The sequence below is a fragment of the Urocitellus parryii genome, chromosome 8 (genome assembly GCF_045843805.1).
Source record: "Urocitellus parryii isolate mUroPar1 chromosome 8, mUroPar1.hap1, whole genome shotgun sequence".
Taxonomy (NCBI): domain Eukaryota; kingdom Metazoa; phylum Chordata; class Mammalia; order Rodentia; family Sciuridae; genus Urocitellus; species Urocitellus parryii.
Window position 1 is genome coordinate 63,894,702 of NC_135538.1, and position 15,998 is coordinate 63,910,699.

General features: G+C 36.8%; 1 protein-coding gene across 1 annotated transcript in view; it reads right to left on the minus strand.

The window, feature by feature from the left end:
• The window catches only part of Klhl32 (kelch like family member 32), a 184,823-nt gene that overhangs the window by 125,030 nt on the left and 43,795 nt on the right, over window positions 1-15,998 (minus strand). The window contains exons 3-4 of the mRNA XM_026392749.2: window positions 15,453-15,540; window positions 7,697-7,877 (exon numbers count right to left, since the gene is read on the minus strand). Of these exons, the coding sequence (XP_026248534.1) occupies window positions 7,697-7,877; window positions 15,453-15,475 (204 nt within the window). The 5' untranslated portion in view covers window positions 15,476-15,540. The remainder of the gene's footprint in view (window positions 1-7,696; window positions 7,878-15,452; window positions 15,541-15,998) is intronic.

A 15,998-nucleotide genomic window follows, 5' to 3' on the forward strand; every position in this document is an offset into this window, starting at 1 on the left:
GCTATAGATATTGAAGAGGTTATTATACTATTCTTTTTTCTGAAAAGGAGATTTGATATATGTTACTCTCTGCTAATAATTAATTTTTGAGGACTCTTCGAATTAGACTATGACAATATTCTTGCAGAACAAATGAGTGAATCCTAGTTCCAGCATCGAGTTCAGAGACTGTTCAGAACATGGCCAGAAAGCTGAGGCATGGGGTCTGAATGAAAAACAAAAACTGACTATTAAAACTCCTTTCATATTCCTCTAGTACTTGACAGTTTATAAGTACTTTTATTTTTATTATCAATTTTATTTTTAAGCTAATTCATGGGAAACATATTGAAGGCCCACAGAATCAATGGAGGTTAAAGAGCAGACTAAGAATAATGGCAGGAGGCTATGGGATTGGTGGCTAACAGAAAGATAACTGTTGACATTGTGCTGCTTCTTATCCTTAATTCAATAAACACTATGTATCTGCAGATGTGATTTCTGAGAATCAGAATGTTAATGAAGAATTTATAAAAATAAATAGCAAACAGCACGAATTTAGCAATGATTCCATTTATGATGTCAGCAGTGTTACTAGCTTCAGGTCTTTACAGGACACTTTCTTAAAAAATAAGACAAACTAATGTCCAAAAACAGAATATACATACACAAATACACACAACACAAACACACACACAGTGGGTGCTCCTGGGGAGAAAATTCTGAGGAGCAGATTGGTGAGTGCCCACCAGCCCAACACAGCAAGAAATCAAAGCAGACAGCAACAGGGAGAATGGAGGTAGATGAACTATGGTGTGCCAGGAACTGCAGTGAGCTCTGAGGAGGCAAAGAACAGAAGAGCAAATAGCACCATGGCGTCAACCTCAAGAAACCTCTTAGAGTAGTTTTGATTTGCATTTCTCTAATTACTAGAGATATTGAACACTTTTTCATACATTTGTTGATCAAGTGTATATCTTCTTCTGAGAAGTATCTGTTCAGCTCCTTAGCCCATTTATTGATTGGGTTGTTTGTATTTTTTGTGTTAAGTTTTTTGAGTTCTTTATATGTCTTAGGGATTAGGTCTCTATCTGATGTGTGTGAGGCAAAAATTTGCTCCCAAAATATAGGCTCTCTGTTCACCTCATTGATTGTTTCTTTTGCTAAGAAGAAGCTTTTTTAGTTTGAGCCCATCCCATTTATTAATGTTTGATTTTATTTCTTGTGCTTTAGGAGTCTTGTTAAGGAAGTCTGGGCCTAATCAGATGTGATGAAGATTTGTGCCTACTTTTTCCTCTACTAGGTGCAGGGTCTCTGGTCCAGTTCCTAAGTCTTTGATCCACTTTGAATTTTGTGCATGGTGAGAGATAGGGGTTTATTTTCATTTTACTGCATATGGATTTCCAGTTATCCCAGCACCATTTGTTGAAGAGACCATCTTTTCTCCAATGTATGTTTTTGGCACCTTTGTCTAGTATGACATAACTGTCTAACACTATCAGAATAGCAGCTATCAAGAATACAGACAACAATAAATGTTGGCGAGGATGTGGGGGAAAAGGCACAGTCTTACAGTGTTGGTAAGACTGCAAATTGGTGCAACCATTCTAGAAAGCAGTATGGAGATTCCTTAGAAAACTTGGGATGGAACTATCATTTGACCCCGTTATCCCACTCCTGGATCTATACCCAAAAGACTTAAAATCAGCATACTATAGTAACGCAGCCACATCAATGTTCATAGCAGCTCAATTCACAATATCTATACTATGGAAACAATCTAGATGCCATTCAATAGATGAATGGATAAAGAAACTGTAGTATATACACACAATGGAATATTACTCAGCATTAAAAAAGAATAAAATTATGACACTTGCAGATAAATGGATGGAGTTGGAGAATATCATGCTAAGCCAAGTAAGCCAATCCACAAAAACCAAAGGCCGAATGTTCTCTCTGATAAGTGGATGCTGAACCATAATGGTAAGGGGGAGACATGTGGAAAATGGGGAAACTTTGATTGGGCAAAGGGGGGAGGGGTGGGAGGGTGCAGGGGGATAGGAAAGATGGTGGAATGAGATGAACATCATTACCCTAGGTACATGTATGACTGCATATATGGTGTGACGCTACATCATGTACAACCATATAGATTGTGCTGCAATTGTGTACAATGAATCAAAATGCATTCTGCTGTCATATATACCTAATTAAAATTAAATAATTAATTTTTAAAAAAAGAAAGAAAGAAAGAAACCTCTTCATATACACAGCCTTTCCCTGTTGCTTCCTCAAGGATACAGCTTCCTTCAAAATGCCTTGCACCTGCTCTCTTCCTAGCATCCTCCATACCTCAGGTCTGTGGGCAGCATTAGCTTCCTTGCTCTCGTTATCCCTGACCTTGAGCCAGGGCTTTGCGTGTCACTCCTGTTATTCCTCTCCTTCACTGTCAATTCTACCTCCTCTAAACCACTCCTAAGCACATTCTCTTCTCCCTAGCTATCTGCTCCTCACTTAGTTCAGACCACCATTAGCTCTTTCATAATTGCTTTTTTGGCCCCTATATGAATTATTTAAATTTGAACCTCCTTTATTTTTAAAATAAAGATCATAATATTAATTCCAGCTTACAGGTTTCTTCAAAGGATGAAATGAGTTGATATACATAAAACATTTAGAATAAATGCTTGGAACATAATAAATGCTTAATTAATGGTAGTTATTATTACTGTTATTATTGATTGAGAATACTGAGGGACAAAAGCAAAGCTTAAGCCTAAAGCACCATTCCAAACCTCAAAATCCTGTAAGCAATTACATTATGTAGCAGTCATTTGTTCACTTATCTGTATCTCCCAACAGACTATGAATCCATTTGGTGTCTAGAAAATAGCAGGTATGTAACAAATACTTATTGAATTGAAAAACATTATTTCTAATTATATAATAATGGACTTTTATGCCATTCAATCAAGTAATGACTAGGGAATATGATTACAGAAATGCATGGCACATAGATTTTGCTTTTTAATATCATGGTTTGATGCCCTTCTCTCAAGTCTAAAAATTACACAGGCAGAAGTACACTCTGGTTCTAACAGAAAAAGAAGCTCAAATATTTAACTTTCCAAATGTCATATTTGAATCACTTTACCAACACATATATGAAGTTACATTAGATAGCCAAGACATCTGCTTCCTTGGCCAGAAAGTGCAGGCGTTCGTGGGGATTTAAGCTGGAGAAAGCAAATATAAAACAACAGCTTTCAGAACCTACAGGGTAGCCTGTAGCCCAGGGATGCCCACGTTGGAGCCCTGAAATTTACATGCTCCCTTAAAGGGTCAATGGGCTTCCAAAAATAAGGGATAAAAGGCTCACCTTTTAAACACTTTCTAGATCACAAGGCCCCTAACTCTCCCGTTATATCTGATTCAATTCACTTGTGTTCAACTGTATTTTTATGGGCTTTATTAGTCCTTGGCTAGTCACAGTCCGCCTCAGAAATGTTACTGGCAAAGTGACCACAACCCATAGTACATAATATTTAATTCTTTGAAGGAGATAAAGGGAGTACCTTACATATGACTTTAGGGAAATAGTAGAGGATGGTTAAGATCAGATATTGGCACGCCAGTACCCTTGTTGTTGGCTGTGATAAACCTTAGAAGATAGAGTAGACTGAGAAGCCAATAGGAAGTTACAGGTGCAAAGCTGAGAGTGCAAAGATCCAGAGGTATCTGGAGAATGGTGTTGCCACCACACTGAATGAGCAAAAGACAACAAAGGGTCAGATGAATGGATACCTAAAGGTCTGGAAGGTCATTCCAGGGGTCTGGCAGCAGACAGTCAGGTGGAAGTAAATCACACAGTCCTGCACCAGGATTTGGAAAGGAAAAATCAGAGGAGAAGAAAAGATAAGTGGTTACAGGAATGTTCTAAGAAGAGAGAAGGGGTGTCAGATTAAAAAGTGAAAAGATAGGAAAAGATGGAATCAAAGATTATTCTGGCAAATCAAAAGGTGAGTGAAGCTGTGGCCAGCTGAGCATAAAGATGAGTTGAACTTTCTTCCCACTAACACCCAAGCATGGCACAGCCAAGAGTCACAGGTTAGCCAAAGGAGAGACACAGTTCATGTTTATTCAAATTCAGCTGTGCATTAGTCACTGAGCTGAGTGATTTATTTACCTTATTTGTTCCCATTTAAATCTCTATATAACCCATCAGAGAGCTCTGTTTGATGGTCATCAATTTAGATCAATTTAAAAAACAAAAGGTGCACAGCAATAAAAAGACCTTCCTGTATTCATAGCATAGATGGTGAAGAGGATGAATTACTCAGAAAACTTTGTTAATGGAAAACTTGCTATTTGCCAAGCATGGTGGGAAACAATGGTGAACAGACAGATACAGGTAGAGTCCCTGATTCAAACTCAGACCTGACTTCTAAGTCTATTCCTTTCTTCTTTTACCACTGCTCTGCTCTCTCAGAAAAGAAGTTCCTGCTGTGATTCAGTTACAGCATCTGACTAATGCCATGCTGTGCCCACACAATTGAAATTGTCGATAATCTTAATTCTTAAAGTCATTATTTTTTACTCAAGAATGTGATTTTAAACCTTTAAAATGTTGATGATCACAGGAAGTCACAGTACTTTGTGCTGAACTGCTCATTCATTATTCATATTTTAAGCAAGCAAAACTGATGTTAACTCTTAGACCAATATAAGAAAATGGTTTACATCAAAGTTTGAGCCTTCTCCCTCTGAGAGTCCCAGCTTCTTGAACAGAACAAGAAGTACTTAAGCTTTAAAATAATTTTCTAGATATCAGAGTATGGAGTACAAAAATGTAACTTGTATCAAAGTACTTAATTAACTTCAAAGGATTACACTAGAAGGAAAACTCCAAGAGTCATTTGTCTATTTTAAATACTCAAGATATTAAGAATTGAAATATACATGGAACTCTATGATAATTAGAAAACATTTCTTCATTCACTTAATAAATATTTATTGATCACTTACAAAGTGATTTAAAAGGCAACTTTATCATTGTTATGAGATACTCAGAAATTACTACAACAGGATATTGTTTCTAGGTTTTATATGGGTACAGCACAAGACACAAGGAAACAAATATAATTCTAGTCCAGGGCATGTGGCTGTTGGAAAACAGTTCTCCAAAGGTCTCTAGCATTTCTGCATATATTGTGAATAGACTAATGACTATCCTTTGTTTTGAATTCTATTTTCAAGTATGTTTCTATAGCCAACAGCCTTGGAAGACAGAGGGTTATAAAAGTCCAGAGCATAGGGCAGGTTTGCTCAAAATTCTTGATATAGTATCTCTGCAGGGTGAAGTGTGGGAATGCTTACTGTCCAGTATGATGAAGTCTCACTCCAGAGCAAAGGGTGGACATATTTACTACTCATCATAAAAGATTGCTATTCCAGGGCTGGGGTTGTGGCTCAGGGGTAGAGTGCTTGCCTACCAAGTGTGAGGCACTGGGTTCAATCCTCAGCACCACATAAAATAAAGACATTGTATCCATCTATAACTAAATTTTTTTTTTAAAAAAAGATTGCTATTCCTTGAGCTCAATTGATCCTCTCCTATACCACAATCTATTCAGTATAGCAACACAACCTGGCTCTTTTTAATTGGTACTTTTTAGTTATACATGATAATAGGATCCATTTTGACATAATTATAAAAACAGGGAATATAATTTGTTTTAATTCAGTCCCCAGTACTTCGCCTTCCCTTTCCTTCCTCCTACCCCCGATTCCCTTCTCTCTATTCTACTGACCTATTATTTACTTATAGTGTTTTTTTAGTTACTGTCTACACATGTACATGATTGTGAGATTCACTGTGGTATATTTATATATGTACATAGGAATAGACAGTGGAATGAATCTGACATAATTTTCCTAAGTACATGTATGAATTCGCCACAGTGAATCCCACCATTGTGTATATCCATAAGAAGGGGGTCCTAAATATAAAATGGATTTTTCTGTCATACATAACTAAGAAGAATAAAAAATAAAATTAAATAATTTAATTAAAAATAAAAAATTAGATTAAAAACCCAACAGGCAGAGAGCTAAGTGGACAGAAGTTAAGCACCAAGAAGACTATATTATAGTCTAAGAGATGACAAAACTCATATTACATAACATGCACACAATTCAAAGTATTTTATTGTTTCAAAAACCCTCTGAATAATAAAACCTCTCTGGAAGATTAATACCTGACAATGTGAGAGTACATACATGGATCACTATATTAACTGAACTAAAAGGTCACTTCACAGATAAAGTACTCGGCTTCATTTTGGAGTTTTGAATCAAATCCCTATTTTTTTATTCTAGAAACAGAAATTTCAATTAATTACCTCTTTTCCTTAACATTACTCAGTTTTGTCACATTTAAAAGGATTTCTTTTATCATTTGGAATCTTTGAAAATTCTCTAACACTACTAGTTGCAATGGAGTGCAGTTGATGTTGTCTCTAAACATGAAACACAAAATCATTATGGGAAATATCCAAATTAACCAAAGGATTCCCATGAGTCTGGGTTGGTTTTTATATCACTTAGAAACTTTGGTGAAGGACTTTAAAAAACAAATCACAATTAAATCTGTATTCCCATGCATATAGACTTATTATGTTTCAAAACTATTGGTCACTAATTAACAAAGTAACATTAAAAATAAATTTTTATAAGAACCTAAAAATGAATATTTAAGTATTAATACTTCAAAAAAAACTAGTACCTAGCTAATAATTTTCCAGGTTGTCCTTTTTATAATCAAATAAGAGAGAGAATAGCATAAGAATTAAACATGACTTTCAGTTTCATATCTGCCAATTAGGAACTGTGTGACTTGTTATTTACTTTCTGATTTATTACAAATTATTTAACCTTTGAGATCCAGTTTCCTTACACATAAAATGGTGATTTTAATAGTACTCATCTGCATTTGAACTTTGGGTTTTATGAGGATTAAATGAGATATGCATATAAAGTCCTTGTCTGCCAAAAGCACAGGAAATGCTAAATGAATGGCACTTAATCAGCTATAAACATACTATACACTTTCTTCTCCCCAAAAAGATCATCAGAGCCCCACATATCATTAGTAGCTGGAAATCGAACTCCCGAGTTCTACTAAACAAAACAATATATCTTACTCAGTCACATGTGTCAACATTAAGGTTTATGAGACCAATTGCAATTCTGTGCCAAGAGCAAATAATTAGAAAACATCGGCAACATGTATAGAACATGCATAAAAATGTACAAAAATCAGAAACACTACATATATTTAGGAACTTTTTTTAAAAGAAGTTGTTTTACAGATTGTTCTTGTCCTTAATCTAGGAACATCCCTCCCCTGGCCCACACCCCCATATGGAGAACTAACTACAATACCACATTTTCTAATGAGGGTAAAGTACCAGATACCCCTTGGCTCAGATGTGAAAGACATGTCTGTCCTCCATAGGTCCCCAGCCATGTATCCAGATATGGATGTATCTCAATGGGCCCCCAGATCTCATTTTTCCCAGGGAAAAAACATATGTCACCAATATTTGCAATTCTGGAGACACATTCTAGTTGGTTCATGCTTGAGTGACAGATCAGGAAACACTGTCATTCTTGGTTTACTGATATCCTAAGTCAAACAACTACCTTAACTTACCCGAAAGTAGTCACTGCATGCTGCTAGGACTGCCTTGTGAGCATGGAATTTCTGTTCCTCAGCAATCAAGGTGACATCGCAGAGGATGCCGTCACTTCTCTGCTGATTCAGCGCTGCCAGGACGCTGTCATTGTGAGATTCTGAGTGGCAGAGCCTCTGGCCTGTCAGCATTTCTTGAATACTACAAAGGAGAACAATCAAGTGAACTTTTTTCCTCTCAACAGCCCTGCTTCCTGGATGCTATCCCATCTTTCCACCCTGATGGAAGGAACTTGGCTTCCAGTGCACTGAATTTGACCTTCACATTCATACATTTTTTAAAAATCCCCTCTGTGCTATGTTCTTTTTTAAAAATATATTTTAGTTGTAGATGAACACAATACCTTTATTTTACTTATATTTATTTTCATATGGTGCTGATGACCAAACCCAGTGCCTCACACATGCTTAGGCAAGTGCTCTACCACCAAGCCACATCCCAGCCCTGTGCTATGTCCTTGTTTTCTTTTCTCTGATTCTCTCCTTTGTCCCATCTTTTTTATCTCCTACTAGTGCCCCTTTCTCTAAGTTTGTGTTCATGTGTGTCCATCCATCTGTGTCTTCCTATTAGTCCATTTCCTGGACCCATGAGCCTAATTCTAGGTCTTGATCCCCTCAGCATGTACACCTCTGAGTACAAAATTTGCTCTTGATGTGTTTGTGTGTGTGTGACTCTTTCTAATCTGTGACTCCTGCTCTAACTGATTCTTTCTCCAGCTTTGTAACTTAAGATGTCTCCCCACAAGACATAATACTTCATTAATAAATACAGGAAAAGTGAGCAAATGCTTATTAGGGAAAAAAGAGCTACAGGTTGTGAAACTCTGTTTCCGGACAGCAAACTCTACTTAAAGCTGAGTAAAGACAGCAAAAGGATGGTTGAGCATTGCCTCTCCTGTGCTGATAATTCCTGCATCCAGTCCCTCCTTCTCAGTGTGCAAGGGCTGCTCAGGAAAAGCACAGAGTGGCCACCAGCCTTGCCTTCATGGCTGGTTTATTGACAGGGTTCTGCCCAGCAGGTGCACCGGTTGCCTGGTACATTACATGAAGCACAAATCACCACTTTAAAACTAACTAAATGCTTCCCATGAAATTCCAGAGTGCAGTCAGTAAGCTCTATTGGACATTTTCAACTGGGAAGCCTCAGAAATGTCAGAACTGTGGAAAGAGAATAACTTGACAGAAGGTGATGATATAGGAAGCTCTCGTGGGAAGGTGGGTGGATTGTTTTTAGTTGAAATGTGGCAGTGAGTTTTGAAATGGTGACTGTCACTGAACAATCATCTAGTGGCTCTAGCTCTAGGAACACTTAAAATCAGTAATTGAAAACCATGTTCAGAAGCATAAATAATTTTTATAAGTTCCTATGTAAAGCCTAGAATGGAGATTAATCGGCATCATTCAGTTAAAGAAATGAGGAAACAGAATGGTAACAGAAAAATTATAACAGCTAAGTACATCTTTAGAAAGTCTTTGAAAAATCTTTCCTAAAAGGATGACACTTTTGTGTATTTAACAAACACAATGCTTATACCACATCCAGTGAACTCTTCTTAGAGATTTATAATTATTAATTCATTCAACTTTCATAATAGCCCTAGGATGCAGGTAGAATTGTTAGCTCTATTTTACAGATAAAAAAACCAAAAGTTCAAGAGCAGGCATTGTTTTTTAAATTTTTAAATTTTTTTTAGTTGTAGATGGACACAATACTTTTTATATTTTTCATGTGGTGCTGAGGATCAAACCTAGTGCCTCACGCATGCCAGGCAAGCACTCCACCACTGAGCCACAACCCCAGCCCAAGAGCAGACATTTTGAAAACATAACACTGAGAGTTATTCCTTCTTTTGCTTAAAAAAAATCTGTAAATATGAGCTCCAAAATGTATGCCTGAGGGGGACAAAGGATACAAAAGTCCCAAATAATTTTATATTTATATTATGCATAATAATCAGAAAATCAGCCCTTTAGAATAATATACATGAATATAATAACATGAGATCATAGATGTTTGAAATCATGCTTCAAAAACATTAATTTTTATACTGTGACTTAAAGTTTTGAGGTAGAATGTAGATTTTTATTGCAATCTTAGAAAATGTATTTAAAACTTTCATGAATGTTTCCCCCTTTCTATCATCTTAAATACTAAATAAATGGATTTTTAAAAATTTAACTTGCCATGGAATAGAATATATTAAAACAATTTCCTTAAAATGTTTCCTTACTCATTTTCCAAATATAGTGCCACTATGCATGTCCTTATTATTAAGCCTAAATCAGTATTTGTATTTCATATATATGTAGAGAGTAAATAAATTTTGCCAGGAAAAGAGCAGCTGTAAAATGAAATTTGGCAAAGGAGAAAGGTCTCCACTTTGAAACAATAGTGATGCTGCACAATTTCACAGGATCATTCAGCTTGGCTTGAAATATTCAAGCTTAAAGAAAATAACAAGCTAAATATTTAAGACAACACTTGGCACAAGATCCCAAATATTTTGGAACCAATATGTTAGAAATTTTTAAAAGCAGAAACAAATACTCCAACATTTGGCAAGAAATAAAGGCCCACTAATCAACAAGTCAATATTGTATTCCGAAAGTAACTTCCCACTCAATTCTCAGATATAAATCTGCAAAAGACTTCAACCCTCCAGTGTAAAGGAACATGTGGCCAATGAACACTGCTGGAAGGTGACAAGCCCACTTTACCAAGTAATAATCATAAGCCAGGGAGGAGAGGAATCAAAGTCTTCCATGTACCATGTTTAATTAACTGATGAGCAGATACTTACTTGCAATTAGCTCTCTGTCAGCATCTATAACACATCAAAAATTAGCAAACTACACCATTCAATTTAGAGGAATTTCCTTTTACTATCTGGGAAACAAAAGAAAAAAAAACATATCCTAAAACTTCCTAATTCCTGGAAAAATACATGAAGAAGAAACTATATTTCTCAAGGGAATACAGATTTGAGTGTCAAAGGAGAACAATCAAGTTCTGAGAAAAATGTTCCATGAAAGAATTGTTGCCACCTCAAAATTCACAGGTAGTGCTGTGGCCTACCTCACCCCATGCAACTCAGTGTCCTTTTCTATGGCCTACCTCACCCAATGCAACTCAATGTCCTTTTATACAAGAACCCGATGAATTGCACTGTTTCACATGAGAGCCACTAGTCACACATAGCTCCATAGGTGGCTCGCAAATTAAAATGTGATGTTAGTGTAAGATCTATACAGGATGTCAAAGATGGTATGAAAAAAGAATGAAAAATATCTCATTAATGTTTTAATATTGATTACATGTTTAAATTATTTATAGTTTGGGTATATTTGGTTTATATAAAATATATTAATTAATTAACATTAATTGACCTGTTTATATAAAATAAATTAATTAACATTAATTTGACCTGTTTCTTTTTACCATTTTTTTTCTAATGTGACTACTTCAAATTATATATGCTTCCTATTATTGTTCTATTGGGAAGTTCCTAGAAAGCTATGTTCCTTTAAATCTTTTCACCTGAAGCCTACTAGAACTTCCGGTGACCCCAATCAGGCTCCTGAGCCGAGCCTGGGCCTGGTGCAACAGTGAGAAGCCTAGACTCCCTGAGCTACACATTGCTTTTTAGTAACATCAGGGAGCAACCACTTGATTGACTGTATGTCAGCATCAGTAATGGGGAGATTAATAAGTGAGGTCTTGGGGAATAGTAGTATTCATGACTTTAAGCCTGTAACCTTCATTCTTGGATGGATGGCAAAAACTGATAAATTGAATGCACAGCACGAAATTCATAACAATGTACACCCTACTCACAGCAAGTCACTGCATTAGTGCAAGTCACTAACTCCATTCAGAAAAGGAATATTTTTCATCACAGAAATCCCACAGGGTCTCATTTTCATAGAATAAAATTTGACTGAGTTCAATCACTTTTTATGTTATAAATTCCAAAATGGCTATGTGCTTTTAAACATCTGCATTTCAAATTTGAAAATTCAACTGAATTTCTATATCAGTGTTTGCCTACTACTTCTATGTACAAGAACATGCAAGTAGTCTTCAAGTAAGGGTCCCAATAAGATGTTATACTCTTACATGTCAAAAACAGCCAAGTAGTATAAACAGCCTTAATCCTTTCTTTTTCCTTACATTAAAACGAAAATAATTCTACTTATTTATCTGGGCAGGCTGCTAAAAGTAATGGAACTTAATCTTATTTTTTATGAAATAATTTATAAATTTTTATGATTCTACAGTTGATAGCAATGGCCATTATAATAGCAAAAAGAGATCATGGAGAATGGATAAGAAATGCTAAACAGAAAGGAACTTAATTGTAAATGAACAGTTTTGTATCCTCCCTTGCCTCATTCATTCATCTCACAAATATTTATTCAGCGTATTGGTAGCAGGGATAAAACAGTGAGCAAACTCAGATGTGGCAGCAGTCTAGTTTAGTTAAGCAGTTACACATTAATCAAGTAATCTGGCCTTCCTAAAGTTCCTGGAGGTGCAAGCTTAAGGACATGATAAATAACCCTGGTAAAAGGATGAGAGGAAATTTTCCAGGCAAAAGAACAGCAAATGCTATGATCCTGTGGAATGGGGGAGAATGACCCTTACACAGTGTCTACAGATGGTTAATGGCTAGAACCCTGAGGAAAGGGGAGAGCCTGGTATAGGTGAGGCTAAATAAGCAGAGGCTGGAGCCCACTCATGCAGGGTGTCTTGGTCAGGTTATCCTAAGAGCCATGGGAAGTCACAGAAAAGGTCACTCAAGCTGCAGTACCAAGAGAGGAAAGGGAGACCAGGCTAGACAAGAGCAGCTCTGGACTGCAGCTATAGTTCAGATGAGTTATGGACTTGGACCATGGACTGGAGTATGGGAATAGAGTTCCAGATTAATGGGTTTGAAAGCTATTCTGAGAGAAATATAGAGGAATTGGTGGTGGAATAAATATGGAGGTGGGAAGGAAGGAGGTCACCATGAAGATGCCTATATTTCTGTTTTATTCCCAGTTTAAAAGGATCTGAACTGCAGAGAAGAAGATGATAAATTTGGTTTGGGACATGTTAAGTTTGAGTTGTCTTTAAGACTCCCAAGAGCAGATGTCAAATATAGAGTTTGATTCATGGATGGAGCTCAGAAAGAAGTCTTGGCTAGAGATATAATCTATGGCTTATGTGCACAGAGGGGTAGCAGAAGCACAGCTCTGTCTCAAGAACACACTTTGATAACCAACAAGTCACCAAGAAAATAAGAAAGATGGAATTTAAAGCAGATAAGCAATATTGGGCTTAGTTGTAGAAAAGGATTGCCCCTTGAATAGCAAGGAATAAATAGGTGGCCCATACTAAACCTCTGGGCATGTTTTTTCTTATTGCATCTACATTGGTCTCCAGTGGACAATGTAGGCATGAAATACAGATAGTGTGGCTCATCTGATAAATGCATGAAAAATATCAGGAATGTAAGAAATTAAGGATTTATCAAGAGTTATAGAATATAAACTGTTTAAGAAGGAAAATGAGGAGAAGAAATGTTTGATTGTGGGTAAAAAAAAAAAATGGCAGGGCCAGTAGGTGAGACAGTGTAGTGATGTCACAGTGCAGTCCTAATGGGGGTAAATAAATCAGCAAGCCAGGCGAGGAGGTTCTGGAAGAGTAAAGTGGCTGGTGTATCAATTTCGAAAATGAAGCAATTACAAATGACAAGGCCCAAGGTGTGACCATAGGAGTGGATGGTTCAGTGGAAGGAGAAGAACATTTTGGGAGATAAGCAGGTAAAGGTCCAAGGACCATGCAGCTGGAGAGATCTTCCATGCTGACACTGAAGACCCTGAAAGGTTATAAAGGGGAGGCTGCAAGCCAGGTGCCAGGGTTCTCAGTGAATAAGGGGAAATGACCTTGACTAAAGTGAGGAAGAGAATCGAATAAGAGAACTGAAGAGTACTACCTTCAGAACAGCATGTCTTTGTCATGGTCTTCTTGAACAACTCGGCTAAGGATTAATGATTTAGAAACAAAGCTGAGAACAATCTCTCCACTCATCCTTGAAATATGTGGGATGTGATAAAATAAATAATGTTGCCACTTGAGAGGGCTACAAGAGAAGCGGTCCTCAGGGGAGAACAGTTTCAAGGAAGTCATGAGGTAAACAGAGCTTTTGGAATGGGGGACTTGATACAACTGAACATTTAATCATGTTGCAACAAACAGTTCTACTTGACATGATGGAAGAGTATGAGATGAGGGTTCTGGGTCAAGGCATAACAGGAGAGAACATTATAATAGAGATGAGATGTTGTACTATAGATGACAGATGATGCTAGAATGGACATTGGTTAATAAAAACAGGAATGACAAATTGAAAGTCAGCATCATTTTGAGAATGCACACTGATAATGGTAATCAGAAATAAATGTCTTGGCTGAGGTGGTGGCAAATAGATACCATAGTCCCCATGTGCTATATTGGTTGGTGACTAGATTCAGGTAGGTTTCTCAACTGCAATACTACTGACATTCTGAGCTAGAATGGTTTTTGCTGTGGGGAGTTGTCATATACATTGTATGATGTTTAACAGGATTCTTGGCCTCTACCTACTAAATGCCAATCATACCCTCACTCCTGTAGATAACCCAAAATGTTGCCAGATGTTGCACAATATACCCTCATTCCCCATTGAGTAAAACTGACCAAGTGCAGCGGACTCATGTGGGAAGAGCAGAGGCATTACACTTGCTATAGCAATGCCAGCATTTCTGAACACATTCTTGGAACTAGTCTCCTTTAATAACTTCAGAGTCATGGAAAAAGCTGGTATCATTATTTAAAAGACATGCTCAATTCTTAATATTAAAAATGTATTCTTAATGTTTATCACATGTCTTATTCATTGCTCTGAAGACCTTTTGCCTATTTCCTTGAGGATGATAAAGATTTGCCTCCAATGAGAATATGCCAAGTGTACTCTCTTGGCTCCCACTGTTTCTGGAACATGCCAAGCTACTCCTTCCACTCCAGATCTCAGGTCATAGAGCACTTCCTCAGAAAGGCATTCCCTTATTGTATTTATCCTGTACTTTTCCTTCAGAGCATTTTTCACAACTATATTTGCATTGCTGATGGTGTGATTATTTAATGTCTATTTCTCCCATGGAATAGCCGTTTCATGAGGGCAGGTACCTTATCTGTTTTATTCATAGCCGGGTCCTCTGAACCAAGTAGTGCTTGGCTCAATAAGTATCTATTTAAAAAGTGAATTATTAAAGGAAAATGTTATCAAGATGTTGAGAGTAAGCATTGCACTCCCCAAAGTGAGTGCTTTAAATCATTTTAAAGCCATATTCATTGGGGATAATATTCATACATGTGCATAGTTTTCTGAATTGTTTGAAAAAATCATATACCTTTGTGGTGGTGTACTTTTTGTTTGAGGGAAGTTATTATTGCAAATAAGAAAAAGAAAAAAAAGTAATAGCATTCAAAGAACCACGAAAATTCTTCAGGTTATTGACCAACAACTAGTGTTTAGACCTGTGCCATCACACCAAAATCATAAAAGCTTTCACTGGTTGGTTTATTCCTTCAAATATGTGTTCAGCCTCTGCTCTGTACTTGGTCCTGGAATGTGCAGTGTGACCATTTCAGGGCTCAATAGATGAAGCAAGGATGTCATCCTACAGTGTATACCTGAGGCAGCGTTCAGACGGCATTGTCTAGCTGGGTTCCTCAGGGTCTCAGTCTTAGAAGTTTGCAGAGGAATCAGCAAGCATTCCAGCTAGATAAAAAGATAAGAAAGAAGAGCATATTGAGCTAAATGCAAAAAAGCACATTCTGGGTGTCCTGATGCTAATGTATTAGAGTCCTGAGGAGATGGCAGGAGAGCTCCATCGTTGACATGTAACATTTTGATACCAGGCTCTTTTAACATGCAATGGTTCTAGATATTTTGAAATTTTTAAGTTTTTTCACATTATTCAAGGACAAGAAAGTCAAATATATTTGAGAGTCAATAATATTTAATAAAAGCTTGAAATACAAAATAAAACATCAGATGGCCAAAGGGAAAAACTGATTTGATAAAAGAAATTTGATGATCTAAATCACTGATACTAGTTGACTTGTCCTTCACAGAGATTTTACTTCCCTTCCAAACATGTTTAATGAAATTAAGTTAAAGTCAAGTACTTCTTGGCTAAGTGTTTACAGAAAGATGATTTTCTATTCAAGGAGCAG